The following is a 20,542-nucleotide window of genomic DNA, read 5'->3' as shown; positions in this document are numbered from 1 at the left end:
CCTGGAGGTTTTGCCCCCCTCCCCCATCTTCAAGTTTTTTACATCTGCTCCCATAGTCACCAAAGAGAGAAAGACATATACACTCATATACCAACCCACAACAAAACCCACACAGGCAGAGCTGAGGAGCTCTCACCAGGAAGCTGATTTACCCTAAACCACTCCGCTGTTTCTTGTCACACTACATCTGGGTCTGCTGTCACTGCTGCCTCCGGATGAGCTAGACCTAGTTGCCAGGACTAATTTGGCCTGTATGTGCAGCGGTCTTTGGTTACCTCTTGATTTTTTTTTTCCCTCTTAATAACATAATTGTTCTAATCTGCTAAAATAGAAGTCCACCTGAAAAAGCCAAGAGCACAGAACGTCACTCTTCTTTTTTCTTCCCCTGTCTCGCCTAGAATAGTTGACTTCCGTAACGTTTATTTCCAACAGCCGCTTTCAGCTTCCTGCGTCTGGTAAGTTCTTTGCGTTTTCTTTTTTTTCCTAAATGTCTTAATGATGTGAATTCATATTCTGAATCAAATTCAGTATCTTTAGTTTTACTTTTATTAATAAGTATGTGAAATTGATTCACATAATTGGTTTTACTTTTAATATCATCTGTTAAATACCCAATATGGTGATATCCTGTTAAACAGTGGTCTAATCCTGCCCCAGGTCATGTATCTTCTGGATTTTCATTTGTTCCAGAGTTTGTTTCCACTTCAGTGTAAAAAGGCCTTGTATAAAAGTAGAAAGAGGGGTGTGATGGGCTGTGCCGTGCCAGTATTTTCCACATTAACTGATGCAAGAAAAAAGAGAGAAAATGGGAATTACTCTAAAAATGGTGGGTCTGATTCTGATCACCTTTGCTGTTGTATGAACTATGAACACAGGAGAGGGAGGCATGTCTGCAACACCTTAAAGGATGGCTTTCTTCCCCATTTGTGAGGTACATCACAGTTATGAGAAAACTGTCCTGCTTCATCTTAAATGTTCTCAAGCAAATTTAGGTGAAGATTTTATTGTGAGAATCTGAGAAAGGTGAAATTTAGGTTCTTAGGACAGAAGTGAGATTCAAAGTATTTTTAATTTGCCAGCATATCTGTCACTGGCTCTGGTTCCAGCGGCTGCCTGGCCCCGCTGGGTCTAACAAGCGCCTCTGCCACCTTCTGAGATGGAAGGGCTTCGTTTGCTGTCTAAATGGCCGCAGCTGTAAGTCTTTGCTTTCATCTCACCCCCACGGCTTCATCTCCTCTGCTTTCTGAGCCAACCGTGGCATGCTCATGGTGTGGGATTCCCTGAGAGAGCAGTACGTGTGCGTGTGCATGTGTGCACATCTGTGCACACCCATTTCTAGATTCTGCTTACAAAACCTGCAACTTATGACGCTCTAGCAGTGGTGGGATGGTCTTGTCACATTGCCAATGAGAGGTAGTTAATCTAAAAGGTGAATGAGGAGGAAGCATACAGAGGCCGGAACCATCCCTCTGACACAGGTCCCCACAAAAAATCTGAATGTGGCTTTAAGATTTTCTAACTACTTCTTTCAGCCGTGTTTCCACCTGTGGATGGGGCAGGACTGGGGCTGTGGCACCTGGAGGAGGCTGGCTTTAACACAGGATTTATCCTGAAGAAAATACTTGCAGAGGAAAAAGGTAGGATGAATGCGATTAGATAGTTGTTAGCAAGCAGATCTGTCAGCACTTTTTTGGTGTCAGTACCCGTCTGCTGCTGCTGTCAGAATAAGGTGGGACTGTGCACTGCATTGTGCTGCTTTGTAGTTCACGTTTCCAAAAGCCACCATTTAGAATCAGTGGATGTTTACAAATGTTCCAGTAGAAAAGACCACACATGTATACTTACTTGACATTAGAACGGGATTTAATCTCATTTTTCAAAGACAGCTCTGAAAATGTATCACACAAATGAAGTCCAATTTACCAGAGAAAGTGTGTACAGACTTGATGTGAATACCGTGTTTGAGACTCGGGCAGTAATCGCAGGGTAGAAAAGCCCCACGTGCACTTGCTTCCTGCTAAATTGAGAGAGTAGGCCTTGGTGGGGCATAATACCAAGCTTTATATTCACTTTATTAGGTGCTACAAACCAGGAAAAATAGTAGTTTTGTATTTATAGACAATCTGTGTTTTTATAAGTAATCTGTACTTGCTAACTAAGTTCCAGAGCAAAGAATTAAAATTTAAATAATGGACTTGATTCTCATGAATAGCAAGACACAAATTCATAGTCCATTGGCAGGGCAAAGTGGCTGTAAATTACTGTAATTTAATCCCATCTTAAGGGAATTTTACGGTGTCAAAGCAGTGTGAGATGGCCTCATGGCAGAAGAGCATCAGGCCTCACATGATTCCCTGTATCAGAAGACAGCCCCTATAGCTACATGCAGCACAGTAAAACCATTAAGTTGGAGCTATACTTCCAGAAAGTTATTAAAAATACTTTTCCAGCCTGGTGACCAGCTTTCTCAAGAAAATGTTTATATGTAGAAGTTTAACAGATTCTGGCTCAGCTGCTCCATCAGGAGTGTGAATTTGGGGATGAGATGAAAGCACTCTCCCTGCTGCATAAACCCAACAACCGAGAGACTGATGCTTAAGTTGCATCAGCTGGGAACAGCTGCCAGTGCCAGGGATATCAGGGAGGCAATCTCTTGTACAGCGAGGGGCAAGCCATATAAATCCTTAAAGATGTAAGCGGACGCTTTGCAGTGTACCGAAAGCACACAGGAAATGAGCAGCAATTGTGGCGGCGGTCTCGCAGGCTGCGCCTCTGGCTCGTCTTGTAGAGCAGCGGGGCTGCACCAGCGGAAGGTGCTGAGGAGCTTTTCTTGGTGACACTTTCTGATAACCAGCCGGGAGGACACCCAGGCAGAGAGATGAAATTCTGCTGTTTCTCCTCTTGCTTTTGCCATGCAGCTCTAGGTGCATAGCAGCAGCTGCGTTTGGAACCTTAAATGAAAAAGATTTTCAATGAAAAATACCTCTTCCCTCTAAAGAAAACACCGCCATTTTCTTTGTAGAATGTTGGTGCTGTGTTTCTGTAGTTTTCATTAAGAAACAGTTAAATGTAACTGAATACGTCGTTCAAGTGATTAATTCAATTTGGCATTGACCATACAATGAAAAATTGCAGAATTTTTTATAATGCTTTTGATTATGGTTTGAAAACAAATAAAAGGAGTAACTGTGAAACTTGCCTTTTTCAAAGTCTTAATGTGACATTTCAGGCATCACGCTACACAGCTTAACATCACTTCCAAATTAGGTTCTCACTTTTTGGCCAGCGGTGTGTGGTTTTATTAAATCAGCAGTTTTCAAATGTTTCCATTCTATGAGCACAACTTACAGCTGAAAAATGTCTTGGGATAACTCCAGCATAGTAATTAAGAAAGGAAGTTAGTTGCAGCTGTCTCAAGCCCACTATTAAAGCATTGTGCCTTTAAAATACTGGACAGGATCATACAAATACAACAGAGCGATGCACCAATACAATTTGTGGGCTGTAGCCTACCATTAGCTCTTCTCCACAAAACCAAATACAGTTTCCTATGTGCCTAGCAGAATTTAGTTGTGCTTCAGTTCTTATGTCAGTGAAGAACTGGAAAACCTTCCTAATCCACCAAAAGTGTTGGTCTGCAGTAAAAGGGGAGACATTTGGAGCCAGCAAAACCTCTGTAACGCAGCAGTGAGCGTGAGCACTGGAAGTCATGGGTATAAAACCTTGGTGTATATCAGGCCTAAAACAAGCAGCTGCCAAAGCAGCAGGGAGCAATAGTCCCCGCAGTCACGTTCTGCTGGAGGCTGCGCAGAGGATCGCCATCACCGCTGGCACGGCAGCCGGAGGATAGCTGGGAACACGGTCTGAGCTCTTACTGCATGCACGTGTTCCTTGCAGAGCGGGTACAGGAGTATTTGCTTGTGCCTAGCCCCGCTTGTGGCTGTGTCCTGTGTTTGTTGCAGATTCTTTGATCTTTCCCCCTCTGCACAATCGCTTGCTGCCGTGTCTGCATCGTATTTCTTTCGCACAAAGAATCACATTTGGTCTTTGGTTACGGAAGCCAAGGAGAAGTGTAAATTCCTAAGGGATGAGGGTGGGGCTGAACTTGGCATGCTTGTCTTTACCTGACAAAATGCATGAACCTGCTGGAAACCACACGTGGATTCTGCTATGGTGTGGGTGTTTCCCCAGCGGGGGGCTGTGGTGACCTATCGCATAGGAAAGACCCAGCATGTGCCGGAAAGGGAACGAACACCTCTCCCGGCAGAAGCTGGCACGAAGGGTTGTGGTTATGTACCGTGCACGATGCCGCCTGTCACACACAAGGGTGACCGTGGAGTACCAGTCTCAATAACTGACACTTGCCCTGTTTGAGGCTGTTGTACCATCTGGTGATATCTCTTTTTCCTCATGAGTGACAGTGAGTTGCTTTTGAAGGTTGCCCTGGTTTATGTCAAACTACAGGTAAGACTGGCTTTCCTAGTATAAAAGTGTGAGACCAAAACCCCTACGTAGTCAGGGGTCTGTTTTGGTCGTCTCCTGTGCACACGATCATTGAAAGAATATGAAACGTCTCACTCTAGCAAGAAAACTGTTCTTTCCTTTTGTTGATAGACATGCCAGTGGACACACAGTTTGCAATTTGCCTTTTTTTCATTAAATGACTGTGCTTAAAAACTGGTAAAGTCTTTAGAGTGCAAAGTTATTGAATTAATGACATACTGAATTATCTATTCACTTCCTCTCATCATCTGTGTGCTTGTGGTTTTCTCATTACAAAAATATATTATAAAACATCTGTCTTAAAAGTCCCTCATGTAATTTCTTTTGTTTCCATCAATTTAAACGCAGGTTTTAAAATTCATGTATCTTTCAGTGGAGTTTTAATTCTGTATGAAAAGCCGTTGGGCAAAATATCTTTGAGTTTGAATCAAGTCTGCCAGGATTCAAAAATAAAGCATGGGAATGTTCTCATAATGTTCAAATGTAGCTCTCCTAAAATATCTTTCTTTTCATATGTGTGATCATTTTCATGCAAAATATATAAAAATCAAGAAAATCAAGGCAAAATTTCTATGCTTCTCACTGAAAAACAGAAACTCTGCGTTAAGATTTATGGTAGCATGGGGATTTGCATGATCTTTAAACCATCTGAAAGCCAAATAGATGTCAGCTTTAAGTATCTGAAATGGCTTCTCAAAATACTGAACTGAAGAATGAGTGAGAAGGATTTATATATTACTTTTGGCGGTAAAGTATAGAGCCTTTTCTCCTCTTAACCTATTCCATATGACGCAGTGCTTTCTGCACTATTATATGTTTCATATAAAAGTGACAAGAGACTAAAGTTATATCAGAATCAGGGAAAAGTGAAGGAAAACAGGCCTTGAAATAAATATTCTGCTCTGGCGTATGGTTGGTGCAAGATATAAATCAATGTAAAATCTGCACTACCAGGTATAACTTGTGCTAATTCCAGGAAAAAAAGAAGAAATCTTGAAAGCATGTTCATTTGAAATTGGGCTTTAACTGTAACTAAGCACAGGACGTAGGCAATTCCATGTAGGCAAGTAGGCATGCCCATTTATTGTGTTTAATTGCATTTACTACAATTAAGGAATTCTAGGGAGGCTACACAGTGAGAAAAAATATTTTCCTACCTGTCCTGTAAATACATATTAACTCTTATTTTATCCTTGTGCTGGGTACAGTGCATGAATACCGAGTTGTGGGATAGATTGTGGAAGGCAACTCCTTTTTTAGTTTATAAAACAAATCAAAAGGATAAAGACCTTAAATCAACAAATGCAGGAAAAGTTACGATAATTGTATGTCTTGTATTGCACCTTCTACTTGATTGAAATTATTTCCAAGCAAGCCCTCCAAATTTTTAACATTTTAATGTACATGCGTGCACACACAAAATCTAAGAATGAATTTTAAAAGATGGCAGTTTCTATCTGGCTGAAATCTAGACTATGATTTTAAACAGTCTAATATATACAGAGACAAGAGACAGCTTTTTGTTGCTGGCAATTCTAAGGGGAAAAGCTAAAATTGTCCGCCAGTTTGTCATGGTAATAAAATAAATAACCAACCAAATTATTGCTGCTTACTTTACTAGCTTTGCTCGTTAACTCGAGAAGTTTAACATTCATCACAGCAAAACTGAACAGTGACATGCAGTAAATCTGCGTTCTTCCCAAATAATAAAAAAATCAATATGTTTTAGCAAGAAGTCATTATTCTGAATTGTTTGATCAACAGAACCATCATTATTTGCTGCTCAGAGCACCTATACATTCAACACATTTTATTCTTATCACAAAATATGCAAAAATAATCTTCCATCAAACATTGGATAATTCTGTTCTAATTGATTTTTTCCTCCTTCACCTTCACCTCCCACTGAAATCAAACTTATGCAAATACATAACTTAATGAACATGGAGAACCTCCTTCTCCTCACCCTGAGGTTAGGGTGAGAAGATCTGGGCTTGAGAGTCTCCTTATTTTGTGATAGGCCTTTTATGAAACCAGAGCAAAGTTAAACTCTGAAAGTAACCTTGGAGATTTTGCGAGGGATCTGTGGCGGGCAGCGGAGAAATGGTAGGACAATTTTTTTGAGACTTTTTAACACTGGGGAGGATGTCACATCACCTGCATTGTTCATACATTAGCTATACTGTTAATATTGATTACTTGTTAGTGTTTAAGGACCTAGTCAAGAAGATCAGGTACTGTGCAAACAAGGGAGAGGAGCGCAGTCCTACCCCAGATTAGAGCCGAAACACCCTGCAGTCAGCCCTCTCCACTACAGCGGGCTCGACACAGGCTCTGAAAGAGAGAAAACCCTTTTGCCAGTAAATGCAAGTGGTATGCAGAGTTGCCAGGTTGTTAGTTTTAACATTTTACCAACTTACACATCTGTGGGATTGAATATAAATCCATGCATCTCCTTAAAAACTAATCATTGTAACGTATCGTAAAGATGTGCCTAAAAAATTTAACAGCTGCACATGCAGTAGAAACGTAATTGTTTACAATGTATGACTATGTAATTTATCTGTATGTGTAAGACTCTATCAGTTATATACCTACGTTATTGCAAATCCAGATTTAGCACAGCAGTCATTTCTGCTCGTGTATACAAATACACATGTGTACCTATATGTAGAAATAAAGTAATTTAAAGACCACGGTCATTTCAATAATGCATCCATTCTTTGATGCAAAATATGTATGCAGGTTTTCAAATGATGGTAAGACATCTTACGCTGAATATGCCTCTGTTTTGTATAGCAAGCTGTAGCAAAGTCTTCTGCAAATGAATATTGGTGTATGTATATATACGTGTCTATGTATGTATATAGACATACAAACACATGCACATATGTATGGATGTCATATTTTTGTACCTGGATGTATAGATTCATTATTGTAATAGTTGTTTTGAAATATACACTGATTTATTTTTTATATTCTTTCATATCCATATGCATATAGAGTTCTATGCATCCAGTCTAGCAAATAATGCATAATTCTGCAAGAAATGACAAATTCTTATTTAAAACTAACAAATATTAGTGGTGTATGAAAGAGAAATGGATACTTCATGATGATTAAGCCTGTATCTGCAGATGGTCAAAAAACCCCCAAAAAGAAATAGGGAAAGGGACAGGCTTTCTGGAAAGAGAACACAATCATTGTTGGAGGTTGTAAATAAAAGACGACTTCACATTTTGTGAGCCAAAAAAATTTGAGGTGATTTTGAAGAGTTAAACCTGTAAAAAAATCTACAAAAATATGTTGTAAGTGCCTTTTTGATTTCTCTCAAACTTCAAGAAAGGTGAACTGTGTTAAAAGAGGATGTGGCATGAAAAATTTGAAGTGGTTTGGGGCCCAAAGCTGCAAACATTTCCACATGTGAATAATTCTACACACACAGTAGTCTCATTGAGGTCAATTACTTAAATAGCATGCATTTTATAGTATCAGTCCTTCAGTTTGGCTACAATGCCGTTAGACTTGGGTGGAAATTTGCTTTTGAACTGGGAGTCCATTCTGATAGACAGAGTGACTTTTCGTAGGGACGTGTGATAGCGCTATAGGCAGCGCGTAGCGCTTTACCCATGTTCATCTGCAAGCGTATCTGTATCCCCATCTGGACCCAAAAGTAGTTCTATGTCAGCAGTGAATATATATACACATATATATATGTATGTGTGTACAAAAACAGAGACTATGAGGGAACGCAGATGGACAGATGGCTGGCGAACTTCTGTGCTCGAACATACACACGTGTGACATTTGCACACCAGCTGCTCCATGTGCGGCTGTATCTGCGGTGAGACTCAAGAAGAATTTCTTCTCTGTTTAAGAGCAGAGAAGAAAAACTATCACAGGGAAGGGTGGGAAAGGAAGGTGACATACCCAGTGTCTTGCAGAAGGGAAACGCTCAGTAAGCGCGAGGGCACGTGCCACGCTTCGGGCACGACAGGCCGCTCCGTTTCTGCTGACTTTGGAGGGTATCGGAGCAGACTGAGAACGGCACATGAGCTGGTCCGCTGTGAAGGGCTTACTTTCCTACTGGGAAATCTGGGTTTACCCAGATTTTAATTTGGAGAGGATGCAACGTTTATACTGAAAACGGGTCACTTTTGAAAATGCCCTGTGTTGCCGTGAATGCCACATAGTCCGTAATTTACAATGCCATGCCATAAACGTGTGGAGAACAATGACTTCAGACTCATGGCTTGAATTTTGAAGCAGGTACTTAGCACTGCCAGATCGCATTGACTTCTATTGAATTTCGGATCTTGGATCAATACATGAGAGTCTTACAGACTTTTTGTTAATTTTTGGAGTGATTCTAATCATTTGTGTTCATGTTTAATTTGTAAGTAGCTGAATCAAGGTGTGATTAGTCACAGCTAAAGGATTCTTGAAGATAAATATTTCTTTCATCTAATTGGGTACTAAAATGAGAGTTAAATAGTTTTTCTCAGTGACTGTAGTAATTTGAATAGATCTTTAGACATGTCATTATCCATTGCTTATATATATTCACTATAGGTACTATTACTAAAGTAACGAACTAGCAATTTTTAATTTAAGATATCTCACTATATAGCTTTATATGTCTGTGCCGTGTGTAAGCATGTGTGTAAATATGTACGTTTTCTTATACAGAAAGCTTTCATCCCTTTACTAGGACTTAACGTCTAATTTCATCTTCTAAACAACATTGGTCTGTATTTGTCATTATTTTATAGCAAGATTCCTCAGTCTCAATATGAGGGAATTTCCTTTAAATCTGATGACTTGAGTTCCCTTGCTAATAATAAAGTTAGCAAGATGACTGAATATTTTTGATCATAAATCCTCTTCTTCAGTTTCAGTTTTTAAAACTGCCAAAGCAAGAAACGGAGGTTCAAATTTTCAGGTGTTGATCCAGAAGTGATTTTTTGCAAAGGCTCCTAAGAAAGTGGTTGTCTATTTTCTCTAAAGTTCATAAATCAGAAATTTAAAAAAAAAAAAAAAGTTTTGTGTTTTTTTCAAAACAAAGCACTGAAATTTGAAAACAGGAACAGGATTTCAGTTTTGTGAATAAGGGAGTGAAAGATAAATTTCTGAGTTGTTATGTGTACATTTTTTTTTAATGCTGGAAGAAGATTGTTTTTGAGATGACAAGACATCCTGGCTTTGAAAATATGGGTTCATTGCATGTTGCTTGCTCTTCTAACTTTAGGAAGCCACTGCAGGTATGATTGTACTGAAGGATAAAATATGTGTATTAAAAGCTCTCATCCAAACTTCTAGGCATCCTCTCAATTCTTTAAAATATAAAAACACATTGAGAGATAGCCTGGCAATTAATTCGTCAGTATCATGAATATACCAGAGAGCTGAAGCATTCCGCCATGAAATAACCTGCCATCTTGCCCTTGGGCCGGAGAATAAGGATGGCCCCTGTGGCAGCCTGCTTGGAAAGCGGAGGAGTTGAATGCAGATTTTGTTTGGGGGAAAGATGCAGCACCTTGCAAAGGTACGGGCTGTGAGCCAGTTCTCCTTCGTGGCAGTGGCACCACCGCTGAATGCCACTACGGACTGAAACGCTGACACTGTCGGAGGCAGAGGGAGGCTGTTTCCTAGACTGGCAAGACAGGGCCGCTTAGTGCTATAGATCAAAATCGTCTTAAAATGAGTTTACAAACCAGGAGGCAGCTAACGCAAATGTCAGAGCATCAGCTTAATGAATGCATGACAGGAAACTTCGCAGCAAGGGGCCATTTGCTTGCGGACCAGCTGCAGTCCCCAGCTGGACTACAGCTGATGTATTAGTTCTCAGTAGCCCCGCGCTGCAGCAGCGAGGCCTGTGCGGCAGTCTGGAGGTTTGTGTCTGAACGGAGCAAGTACAACTCACCCATGGAGTTGAAAACAAGGTAGCATGACCTTGGCAACCTGGTGATCTAGCTGAGCATCCAGACTGGATCCACAACGGCCACGGTGTCTCCGTCACAGGGGCCAATCTTCCCCCTGCTGCACCTTCTGGGTGCTGCCCCTAACCAGGCAACAGCACCTCTGCCCTGTCTTGATTTCCTGCCAGCCCTCCTCCTCCTTCTGCTCGCAGGAGTCGTCCTCAGGCCCCGTCCATGCCCTGCAGCACCCACTGCACCCAGGGAAGTGAAGGTGTAAAGCTGTGTGCTGTTCTGGTCAGTAAGGGTAGTCTCCATGTCTCCTTCCTCTCCTCCAGAGCCTCTAAAGATGCAAGGAGAGTTTTTATGTATCTGCGGTGCAGTGAGGAGGAGCACTGATGATAATCAACACGATAGAGAACTGTAGACCCTGTTTTGCAGACCCCACCTCTGCATGAGGTGGGACTTACAGGAGTATTGTGGGCAGGCAAAGACAATACGTGTATTCAAGCATCACGCAGCAAATGGAAGTCTCTTTAGTGGTTTTCAACTTTTTTTATTAGTATAAATATTTTTATTTCCTTGCAACGTCAGTTGTCTTCAAGAGATAGCGTACACAGAGCTCAAACTGAAAAATTAGCCCGCACTTATCCTGATATCAACAGGAACTGCACTGAGATGCAATTGTGGTAGGGACCGGATAATGGCAATAATAGATAGCATGTTAATTGCTTTAACTCTCAAGCATTTTGTGACTGCCTGATCTAAAAAGCCTGTTACCTTGCCTGTGTGGTTTGTTTACGTATGAGCTAATTCCTTCTAAGTGCCAGCCTACCCGAGGGTGCACTATCAATATCCAAGATAGGTTTTGAAATTTGGAGTTCCTGACTCTTTATTTTCCCCTATCATAAGACACTGTCCATCCCCTGCAGATGTTTAGCCACAGTGAGCCATGCTCACAATGATCTTACAGTAGATGCCAGAGGCATTCCTGGCATAAATGAAAATCCCATTTGGTTCAGTCGATAAACTTACCCCTTCTGACTCAAGCAGTCCTGCTTTCCTTTGCTGGTAGAATTGTTTCAACAAATAATAGGTTAGTTTTTCATGGGACTGAATCCTCCACCTGCAAAGAGCTTGGTGCTGCTGTGCTCCTTTTTCCGTCCCATCGTGTTACGGGCTGATAATACCGCTCGCCTTCCCCGTATCATATTCAGCCGTGATCAAGTGTGCGGCAGTTACCTGCATGAGGTGGCTGAGGTGCGGGATGGGCAGTGCCCGGAGAGCGGCTGTTGCACGGCTTCTTGTGCTCGCATCGTCCGTGAAGTCCGAGGGCTCTGTAACCACACACCAGTGCCAAGGCTCTGTATTCCAAAGACAGAGGGAAGAATAAGAGGAAAGCAAAGAAAATAAATGTTGCATTAGTTACACAGACAATATGATATGGTTGAAAAAACAGTGCTCTATCTAAAACTGTGCAAGAATTTTCTTTGAGGTTAATCCCAAAGTTTATTGAAGGTCACTATTCAGAATGACTGCATCAGAATTAGACATATATTCTTTTACTTAATAATATTATAAAAGCTCTTACCTTATTATTCGAATAAAATCTTCTATTGTTACGAGTGATGAAAGCATAAACCAAAGTAGTGTAAGAGAAGATACAGGTTTATATCTGGAATTCCAGATCCCAAATGGACTTGATAAAGTTCGTAAAATGTGGAAAACCAAATCGTTGGGGAAGAAAAAAATCCGTCAGCAGCTTAGACTCAACCACCTGTGATCAGAAGATTTTGTGCAGTCTTTTAATGGGTGTAGCATGCTGTACTGTCGAACCAAGACCCTAGTATATAATATGAGAGAAAGGAACCAAAGCTTTTGCAAATATTTACACAACTGGTTGTATACTGATGTGTAGAAGTGCCCAGTACCGGCCTGTCCTTTAAAGGACGTTGTTTTCTGTTGATGTTTAATCTAAATCTAACGAGTTTTCCATTAATTGAGGTGAACTTGCGTAATTATTTTAATACACTAATACTGCTCTTGCCTGAGGCTGCATCAAGGACAGGCGAAGTGCATAATTAAAAATATAGCTTCAATATGCACATATGTAGTCCCAACTCTATATGGAGGCACATGAAGTCCAAATGGCTGTGAACAAAAGCAAGATCAGGATCACTGGCAGCAATATGTCCGCAGAACCAGAATATGGACTTCGTTATATACTGTTTCTTTTTATTCATCAGTGGATTGTAGAACCATGTAATTTGCTTTGACAATAATTCCGCAGTGTCGTGGTGGAATATTTCAGCTTCTGTTATTGTGCGTGTCGACTAGCCATATTCACTAGTCCTTAATATCTTTTTTAGTCTTTAGTCATTTACATTCTTTCAAAATAGCCAGCGTAATCAGAGCTGGTAATCAACAAGCTGAGTAGCAGAACAATCCTTTTATCTGTCTTTCTCTGTTTCTGGCATTTATGAAATAGCAAAAGTCATGCTTCGGACATCCTTATTTTCCCTCACACTCAAATATACACAAAATAATGAGCCTGAATGCATTAAGGACTACTTGCACCAAAGAAATATTTGCTCTGAAAAGGAGACTTGGTACACGCTAACTTTCTCCTGGGAGCACGCAGTTTTTTCAGAATCATACGCTACTGGCTTGTGGTGAATTGTGGTGTTTTAAAACTGTACTGCTGACACAATTTTGAAGTAGAATACCCTGAAGGAAAGACGATGATGCATTTAAGTAATTGGGCTGTGTATCCTGCATACACTTACCGAATTGTTCATAGATGTATTTTGTAAGTGTCTTGTTTAATTCCCTTGAGAGCTTGTTTGGGGAATGGAGAAGGCGAGACAGTGGAGTTAGACCTACTGAACCTTTAAAAGCAAATTTCCACCTGCTACCAACAAAACTTAAATTCACAGAGCAGCTCGTTTCCCGGCAGCCAGGAATGCCGTGAAACGGCCTCGGCCTCGGCCTCCATCCCACTTCCTAGAAGCGAGCTGAGGTGGCGAGAGCACGGTTGCGCTGGCAGACCAGGAAGCGCCGTCTGTCGCAATGACTCCTCTCGATACCCGTAACCCGAATGCACGTGAGCACTGCCCCGCAGGCTTGGTGCCGCATCTATAAAACAACGTGCTCCGGCCAAGCCGTTTGCATTGACACATCTTCTTTTGGCCGGTGCCTTGGGTGGGAGAGAGGCAGGTGTGCCGGCAGCATGAGCGGAGGTAGGGCACTGCCCCACTACAAAATGAAAGCAGGGGAGTTGCCAGTAGCAGGTCTCGGTGCCTGCAAAATGTTCTCTCTAAGGTCGTTTAGCGCTTTTCTTTTCCTTTGTTTTTCCCCTTTGTGGAGTAAGGCAAAGCTTTGAGTGTACTAGAAAGTGGGAGGTGGTGGGGTGGTGGCGGCAGGGGGGGCTAGGCTAATGAAACTGGAGAGTGTTACAGTCACGTAGAGTATATGCTTTTATTGGCCATCATTCATTCCTGGGCAAATAACCTTAACCTGTGACTTCTCTCTTCATACATGAAGGAGGCAGAAATATGTTATTTGTAACATACACAGGACAGTTTGAAATTATGCAGTGATACTTTTTTTAATGACTTTTGTTGAGCAGAACTAATTTGCCTTCAGTTTTGCAGTTAGCGATTTTCAGAGCATCTTGTGTTTCGCCCTGTGCGAGCAGTGAATCCTGCACACAGCTAGTGGGGAAGAGGCAAACGCTTTCAAAATAGGAAAATTTGACTGAATGCTGGCAGGAGCTCAAAAGCAATTACATACTCTGAAGAGGTACTCTCAGCTTAGTTTCACAACAGAGTAAATGTCAGGGCAGCTGTATCCCCTTCAAATGAAATTGTTTGACTGGGGCAAGCACTGGTGGTGTGGCTTGCTTTGGCTTGCGCTTCTTGCTTGCTGAAAGTGATTTGTAAGAAAAAAAGTGAGCTTTTTTGGTACTTTTGCTGTGAATCCTTCATTGCTTTTTCAAACTGTTAAAGTTCACGTTGCTCAAAACTCACACCTGAAGTCTTTGCTTCCTCATTGTCACAAGTGGTTCTGTGTTACTCTTCATTGTAGGATTGCTTAAATAGTCAAATCAGTTAGGGAAGGGCTTTTTTTCTCCTGACTGCCTCTAGAGAGCATGGGTACTTTTTCCAGGGAATCTGCACTCGTTGGTTAAGAGGGATTCAGGATTTTGGCAGCCTTGGTGAAAGTCAGAGGCAGGAAATGTCTCACTAAGAGCAGGTTAATAGCAGGTATACCAAAGTTAAACTGATTTTGTTAGCTTTTTAGACAATTGGAGGGAAAACACAGTTGGTGTCAGAGGAGAATGGCAGAGGTGATAGGCCTGTTAGCCCCAGTGGGTCGGCGGGAAGTTATTTACCTTGTGAATGGCTGGTATTTACCAGCAGTGAATGGCTGCTGCACACACAGCTGGCTGGGAGGGAACAGCAAGGTTCAGCATCCTCGATGTGGGGTACTCCCCGTGGCTGTCCAAAGACATATCCAGGTGGCTTTTTCTTGATGAAGAATGGTCTGTTCTCTGTGGGTTATAAATGTTACATTTTAGTTTTACTCTTCCAGAAACGTCATTTGACTCACTGAAGAATTAAAACTGACAGCACCACAGAGCCGTGTGGGAGAAAAGGGGATTTTAGACTCAAGTGACACAATCAAGCCTTGAGAAGTAAAGAGATTCGAATGGTTTGTCACCAAATGGAAGTTATCTAGAGAGCCCCCGAGACCACCGCATCTCTCCATCCCACTCCTGCTGCGCCGAGACGGTGCTCTTGCCCTTGGACGTTAATAAAATGCTGGATTCCATCAAGTGTGTCCTGGTGGGAGACTCCGCGGTGGGGAAAACGTCTCTCTTAGTACGTTTCACCTCTGAGACTTTTCCAGATGACTACAGACCCACCGTATATGAAAATACCGGAGTGGACGTCTTCATGGATGGTGTACAGATTAGCCTAGGTCTTTGGGACACATCTGGCAGCGACGCCTTCAAAAGCATTCGCCCTCTCTCATACCAACAGGCAGATGTGGTATTAATGTGCTACTCGGTCGCAAACCACAATTCCTTTCTGAACCTGAGGAACAAATGGATCGGCGAGATCCGCAGCCATTTGCCCCGCATCCCCGTTTTGGTAGTGGCTACTCAGACTGACCAGCGCGAGACGGGGCCCTACCGTTCCACCTGCATCAGCCCGATAGATGGGAAGCGGCTTGCCCAGGACGTGCGAGCCAAAGGCTATTTGGAGTGCTCTGCCCTCAACAACCGAGGGGTGCAGCAGGTGTTTGAGTACGCCGTGCGGACAGCAGTCAATCAAGCCAAAAGGCAGAACAGGAGGAAGCTCTTCTCCATTAACGAGTGCAAGATCTTTTGAGGACTGCCAGCAGTGGTTTTGCCCGCGTTCGTTCTTTCTGTCTTCGCACAAAGATGCTGCAGCAGAGAGAATGGGAGGTGAATCAAAGGAGGACTACTGGCAGGACCACAGTGCAGGTGCCCCTAGTGAAACAGATGTGCACTCTATCTGATCTGCTTCCCCCCAACACACATGGGCACTATCTTGAAAAACAAAAGGTGCAGGTATGTGCCCTTATTCACAAGCCTGTCTTTGGACTTTGCTAGCCTGGACGGGAGCAGGCCTAGCCTGGAGATCTGCAGACAATAGCTGTGCTGATTTTGTTGTTGCTGATGTTCCTCAGTTGTTGGTTTGTCTGCATTTATTTAATGACAAACTTCTGCCTGGATCAACCCCCACCTCTTGACATGTCTGTCCATGTCGAGGTGTTTTTTTTACTTTAAGAACTTAGTGTATAAAATCTGACCATTGTGTATTCTATTTAAACAACTCTTGTATATGTTGTAAAATCCTGACAGTTTGTTTTCATGTGTTGGAAGTTCTTCCTCTAGCTAACCACAGAAGCAAATCATGCTATCCATATAATAAATGGCCTGCAGGCAAGCCTAGCACTTCTTAGACATGCCCGAGTCACTGCAGAACCGTAATCGAATCCAGTACATCCAGCATAGGAGTGACCAAAACTTAGTGACATTTGACAGCCCTCCTGTGGCTTTGTGAGATTTGTTATCTTAGTCTTGTTCCTCAGCAATATGGTCAAAGATGGGATGAATCAGGAGAAACTAACCTGATTCTTCCTAGGCCTCGCCTAGTTACAGCCCCAGAAGGTCTGGCTTGCAGTCAGGGCTGCTTTAGACATATGGTTGGGCTGTCAGAGACGAGTCTGTGCTGTCATCACCTCTGTTGTCCCTGCCATAATTCTGGAGGCAAAAGATTTCCGTCTCCAGGGATGAAAGGTATTTTTTCATGAGCACTAAAACTCTCCAAGTATTTTTAGTACACTTCTTTTCTAAACAGTGGTTTTAGTGAAACCAGTCACCTACTATAGTGAAAAATTAAGTACATGGCAATGTTGAATGTGCAGGTTTAGAATGGTTAAATAACTTTTTTTTTTTGAGTTTGCATACTAAGTATAACTGCCTGGGTTTGACCAAAATAAGGCTGAAACAGGCTCTGCGTCCTGGGGAGCCTGGCAAGTCTAAGAGTCAAATCCTGACGTACCTACTCGGGCCAAGTGACCCTCCTGCACAGAAAGCCAGGTTAAGGAGGTGGAAGCTCCATGTGTGTAAGAGAACTCTGCTGGAAGACGGAGTGGGGTCAACACGCACTGCTGTACGTTCCTTCTGAGTTGTGGTGTTCCCCTCCTCCTCAGGTTATCTGTCCCCTCTGTCCCGCACCATCTCAGATCTTGCAGATCTCTCTCATCCCAAGGTTTCTGCTGCCCGTAGAGGAAATCGCCTGGGGGATTTCTCAGTGCAGCAAGATTTTTATTCTCCCTTTCCCTTTCCTTCAGCTAGCTCAGAATTGACCTTTTGAGGTGCTTATAGCACGGTGCCATAAAAGATGGCACATAGCACAGTAGGATGATTCTTTCTCCGCATGGATCCCAAAAGAATGACCTGTGTCTGCTTTGACCGAGCTCCGACTCGTGTTTCAACAGGAATGGATGCAGTGGCTTGTCTGATTCAAATCCAAGGTGGGATTCAGGAGTTACCCTACCAAGCAAATAAGCTATAGCTAAGATCTTATCTACCTATAGTTTCTCCCTGAAAAACTCATTGGCTACTCTTCTCCATACTCTGGTCTACCTCTGAGCTTTTTCTATAAAGAGAAATTCCAAATTAAATCATTCCCCTCCTATGAATCCCAGAGATGATCTCACTTGTGATGTAGGTGAGCAAGTATTTGCATTGCGAGCCTCTTGAATAGCAGTGGTGCACAGGACACTTGATGTTGTGATCATCCCGCCGGTTCCCAGGCTGGTGAATATTTACCTGATTGTAAGGGAGGTTTCTGGTCATAAAACCAGACTGGTCTCATGTGAGGTTTTCATATCAGCTTTAAATCTTTACAAGCTTCTGCAGCCAAGCACACAAGACGAGGGCTCCCATCACCGCCCATCTTTTCTGTACTGTTCTCATTCCCACTTCTCTTTCTCTTCAGGTGTTGACTGCAAATCCTTTGGCCCCTGAAACACTAAAACTGACATGTCTGTAAAAGAACCTGAATGGTGTGATACTGATGCGGAGTTACACAAGCGGCTAGGTATTTGCAGTCCTCAGTTAAAAACCTTTTGGCTTTTGGAAGAAATATGTTTCTACATCTCCACTCTTGCAATGCCTCTTCACCGAAAGTTTTGTTTTTTGTAACCCTAATTTAAAATTAGCCATTGTTACTCTTTGAACATTAAAGATCACATGCAAAATGTCATGTTGTGACTCTTCAAATCTGTTACAGTTGTGGACATTTTTGTTATGGTCCCCGCTCCACTAATGGATTTAATACCTGCTTTCAACAGTTTTTGAGACATATTTTTACCAGCATGTTCTATTAAATGATCTTTTTTCTCTGTGGGTTAAGCATTGTTTACAACAGTTCATGCTGCTGTTTTTTTGTATTGAAGAACAGTAACCGCTAGGTTAGGATGCTGCGTTGTGGTATCTGCCGCAGGATGCTGGTATTCAGGGACGAGAAGGCTCCAGAGAGTTGTTGTGTCAGACAAAGCCAGATGAAGATGTGCTCCAGAATCACATCATAGCTGAAAATCCCATCTCGTCCATATTTGCTTCACAAGGCTTGTTACGGTGTGTTACAAAATGAAGAACTCAAGGTTTGCTTGCAATTCAGTGAAGCGAAGTGGCTAGGCTTCCCTGAGATGCCTGAGCTGACGATACGGGATGCACAGGGAATTCTGGAGTGGCTCGTCATACTCTTGATTGTGCGTCTTAGAGCCAGTGCAAAGTGTGAGGCCACCAAAAGCTGGCTGGTTTTTAAAATCAAATTGGAGAGAGGACAAAGTAATGGGGGGATTTTGGTTTGGTGCTATGTGAAAAAAATGGTTCCAATTTTCACAGCCTGGTTATTTTCAGACTCTCAAAGCTAAAAGGCACTTTTCACCGGGAACAAACTGTGACGCACATTATTTTAGTGTCTGTAGTTATGCAGCTTTCCCTGAGCTATAGAACTGATGTGCTCAAACAGTGCGGCACCTCAACTGCAGAGAGTGAAACCTGGACACGGCAGACCTCGGCAGAAGGCTGAGCCAAACGGCTCACTGGGGTGGGGCGCGCACAACCGCAGCCGCGCCGCCCGCGGCGCGAACGGCGAGGGGCTGCTGAGGCCTCCCGTCAAACCCGACCGGGGTGGTTTTGCTGGCGTTACTTGGGCAACAGGGTCCCTGGGTACGGCTCGGTGGTCAAAATCAGGCTCTGATATTCAAAATACATTCAAACGACAGCTGGGTACACATGTTAAGTTTCAACTTCTTTTGCTCTTAAAAACAGCAGGTTGGGAAACGGCGTGCTGCCTCGCCTCAGCCGGGTGGAGGTGTTCAGCTAAGGGAAGAGACCTGGCCCAAATGTTCCCTTTCTGCCCCCTCAGACTGATTCCTTTCAGTTTGTTACTCCTTTGCTAATTTTACTTTCGCTTGCTACTAAAATAGGTTAAAAGTTAAAAAAAAAAAAAGATAAAATACTTGGAACTTAAAAGGAGAACAGCAATAACACTGTTATTTTTGTCAGCATCTGACTTCTCTTTTTGACAGAAAAAGTAATTTTTGGGTCACTAATTGTTTTACTGAATTCTGCAAGTCAGATAAAAAGCTGAATAGATAGTTATGCAACGGTCATTTAAATCAGAAACTATTCTTCTAGCAGAAAAAAAGAAGCATTTTCCTTTAGTAATTTGCAAAATGTGGTGAGTACATGTTACATTATTTTAAATACAGATTTCCCAGCCTTTTTATACTTACTTGGTCTGTAGCATACAATATAAATATTGTCTAAGAATAAATAATAAAAATGTTTCAGATCGTCTCCCTTCCCCCCCAATTTTTCATATGGGAAGTTATTCAAGCTTGGTAGATATAACTGATACTGTTTTGCCTGGTATTTGCAATTAACAGTTTGCAAATATTTGTGTAATTCTTGTGGGTACTCTGCGATCGCTAAGGTGTCCGAAGACATACTAGCTAATGCTTGTATCGATAAAGAAAATGCATTTAAAGCAGTCTTTTTATACATGGCACCACAATGAAATAAATCACCACAGGGATCAGATACGAAGAAAAAAGTAATGTCGGCACTCTGACATCTCAGCCTTTCCTGTATTAGTGTTGCATTCGAGTGAATACAGCCATTAAAATAATTTCAAATAAATGGGGCAATTCATGTCTCTTAGCACTTTCTCCTAATGCCTCTGCTACACAGGGCTCAGGTTAATATACAAAGAATAAAAAGCTTAATTTCAGAACATGATAACGGCTTGTCCGTTCTTGCCTTTGTGAGTAAGTTAACTACCTTGACTTAATTAAAAGCCAGTTCAGCCTCTGAAAAAGCCAGATATGAGCACAATTGGGTTAGCCAAACTCCCTTGTTAGAAACTACAGTAATGAACTTCTGTCTCCGGATGTGAGGAAACATATTTTATGTCTCGGAGATTTCCTTCACAGCTGTTAAGTGCAAAAAATCCTGACCATCTATCACTGGGTACCTGTCCTAGCTGGCCCGCGCACCTGAGCTTCATGTCCTG

General features: G+C 42.3%; 1 protein-coding gene across 3 annotated transcripts; it reads left to right on the top strand.

Annotated features, from left to right (window-relative positions):
- The first annotated feature begins 205 nt into the window (after positions 1-205).
- RHOH (ras homolog family member H) lies at positions 206-17,653 on the top strand. Of its 3 annotated transcripts, XM_082316490.1 has the most exons (3): positions 206-455; positions 1,533-1,637; positions 15,012-17,653. In XM_082316490.1, exon 3 carries the CDS (start codon positions 15,239-15,241, stop codon positions 15,812-15,814), a length of 576 nt encoding a protein of 191 aa, XP_082172616.1. In that variant the 5' UTR covers positions 206-455; positions 1,533-1,637; positions 15,012-15,238; the 3' UTR covers positions 15,815-17,653. The 3 variants fall into 3 exon arrangements, with proteins under 3 accessions (XP_082172616.1, XP_082172617.1, XP_082172618.1); XM_082316491.1 differs by lacking the exon at positions 1,533-1,637; XM_082316492.1 differs by lacking the exons at positions 206-455; positions 1,533-1,637 and adding an exon at positions 13,598-13,657.
- Positions 17,654-20,542: the final 2,889 nt, after the last annotated feature.

The sequence above is a fragment of the Platalea leucorodia genome (assembly GCF_965183815.1).
Source record: "Platalea leucorodia genome assembly, chromosome: 6".
NCBI classification, from domain to species: domain Eukaryota; kingdom Metazoa; phylum Chordata; class Aves; order Pelecaniformes; family Threskiornithidae; genus Platalea; species Platalea leucorodia.
Note: the sequence above shows the minus strand (reverse complement) of the source record. Positions and strands in the feature narration are given on the sequence as shown.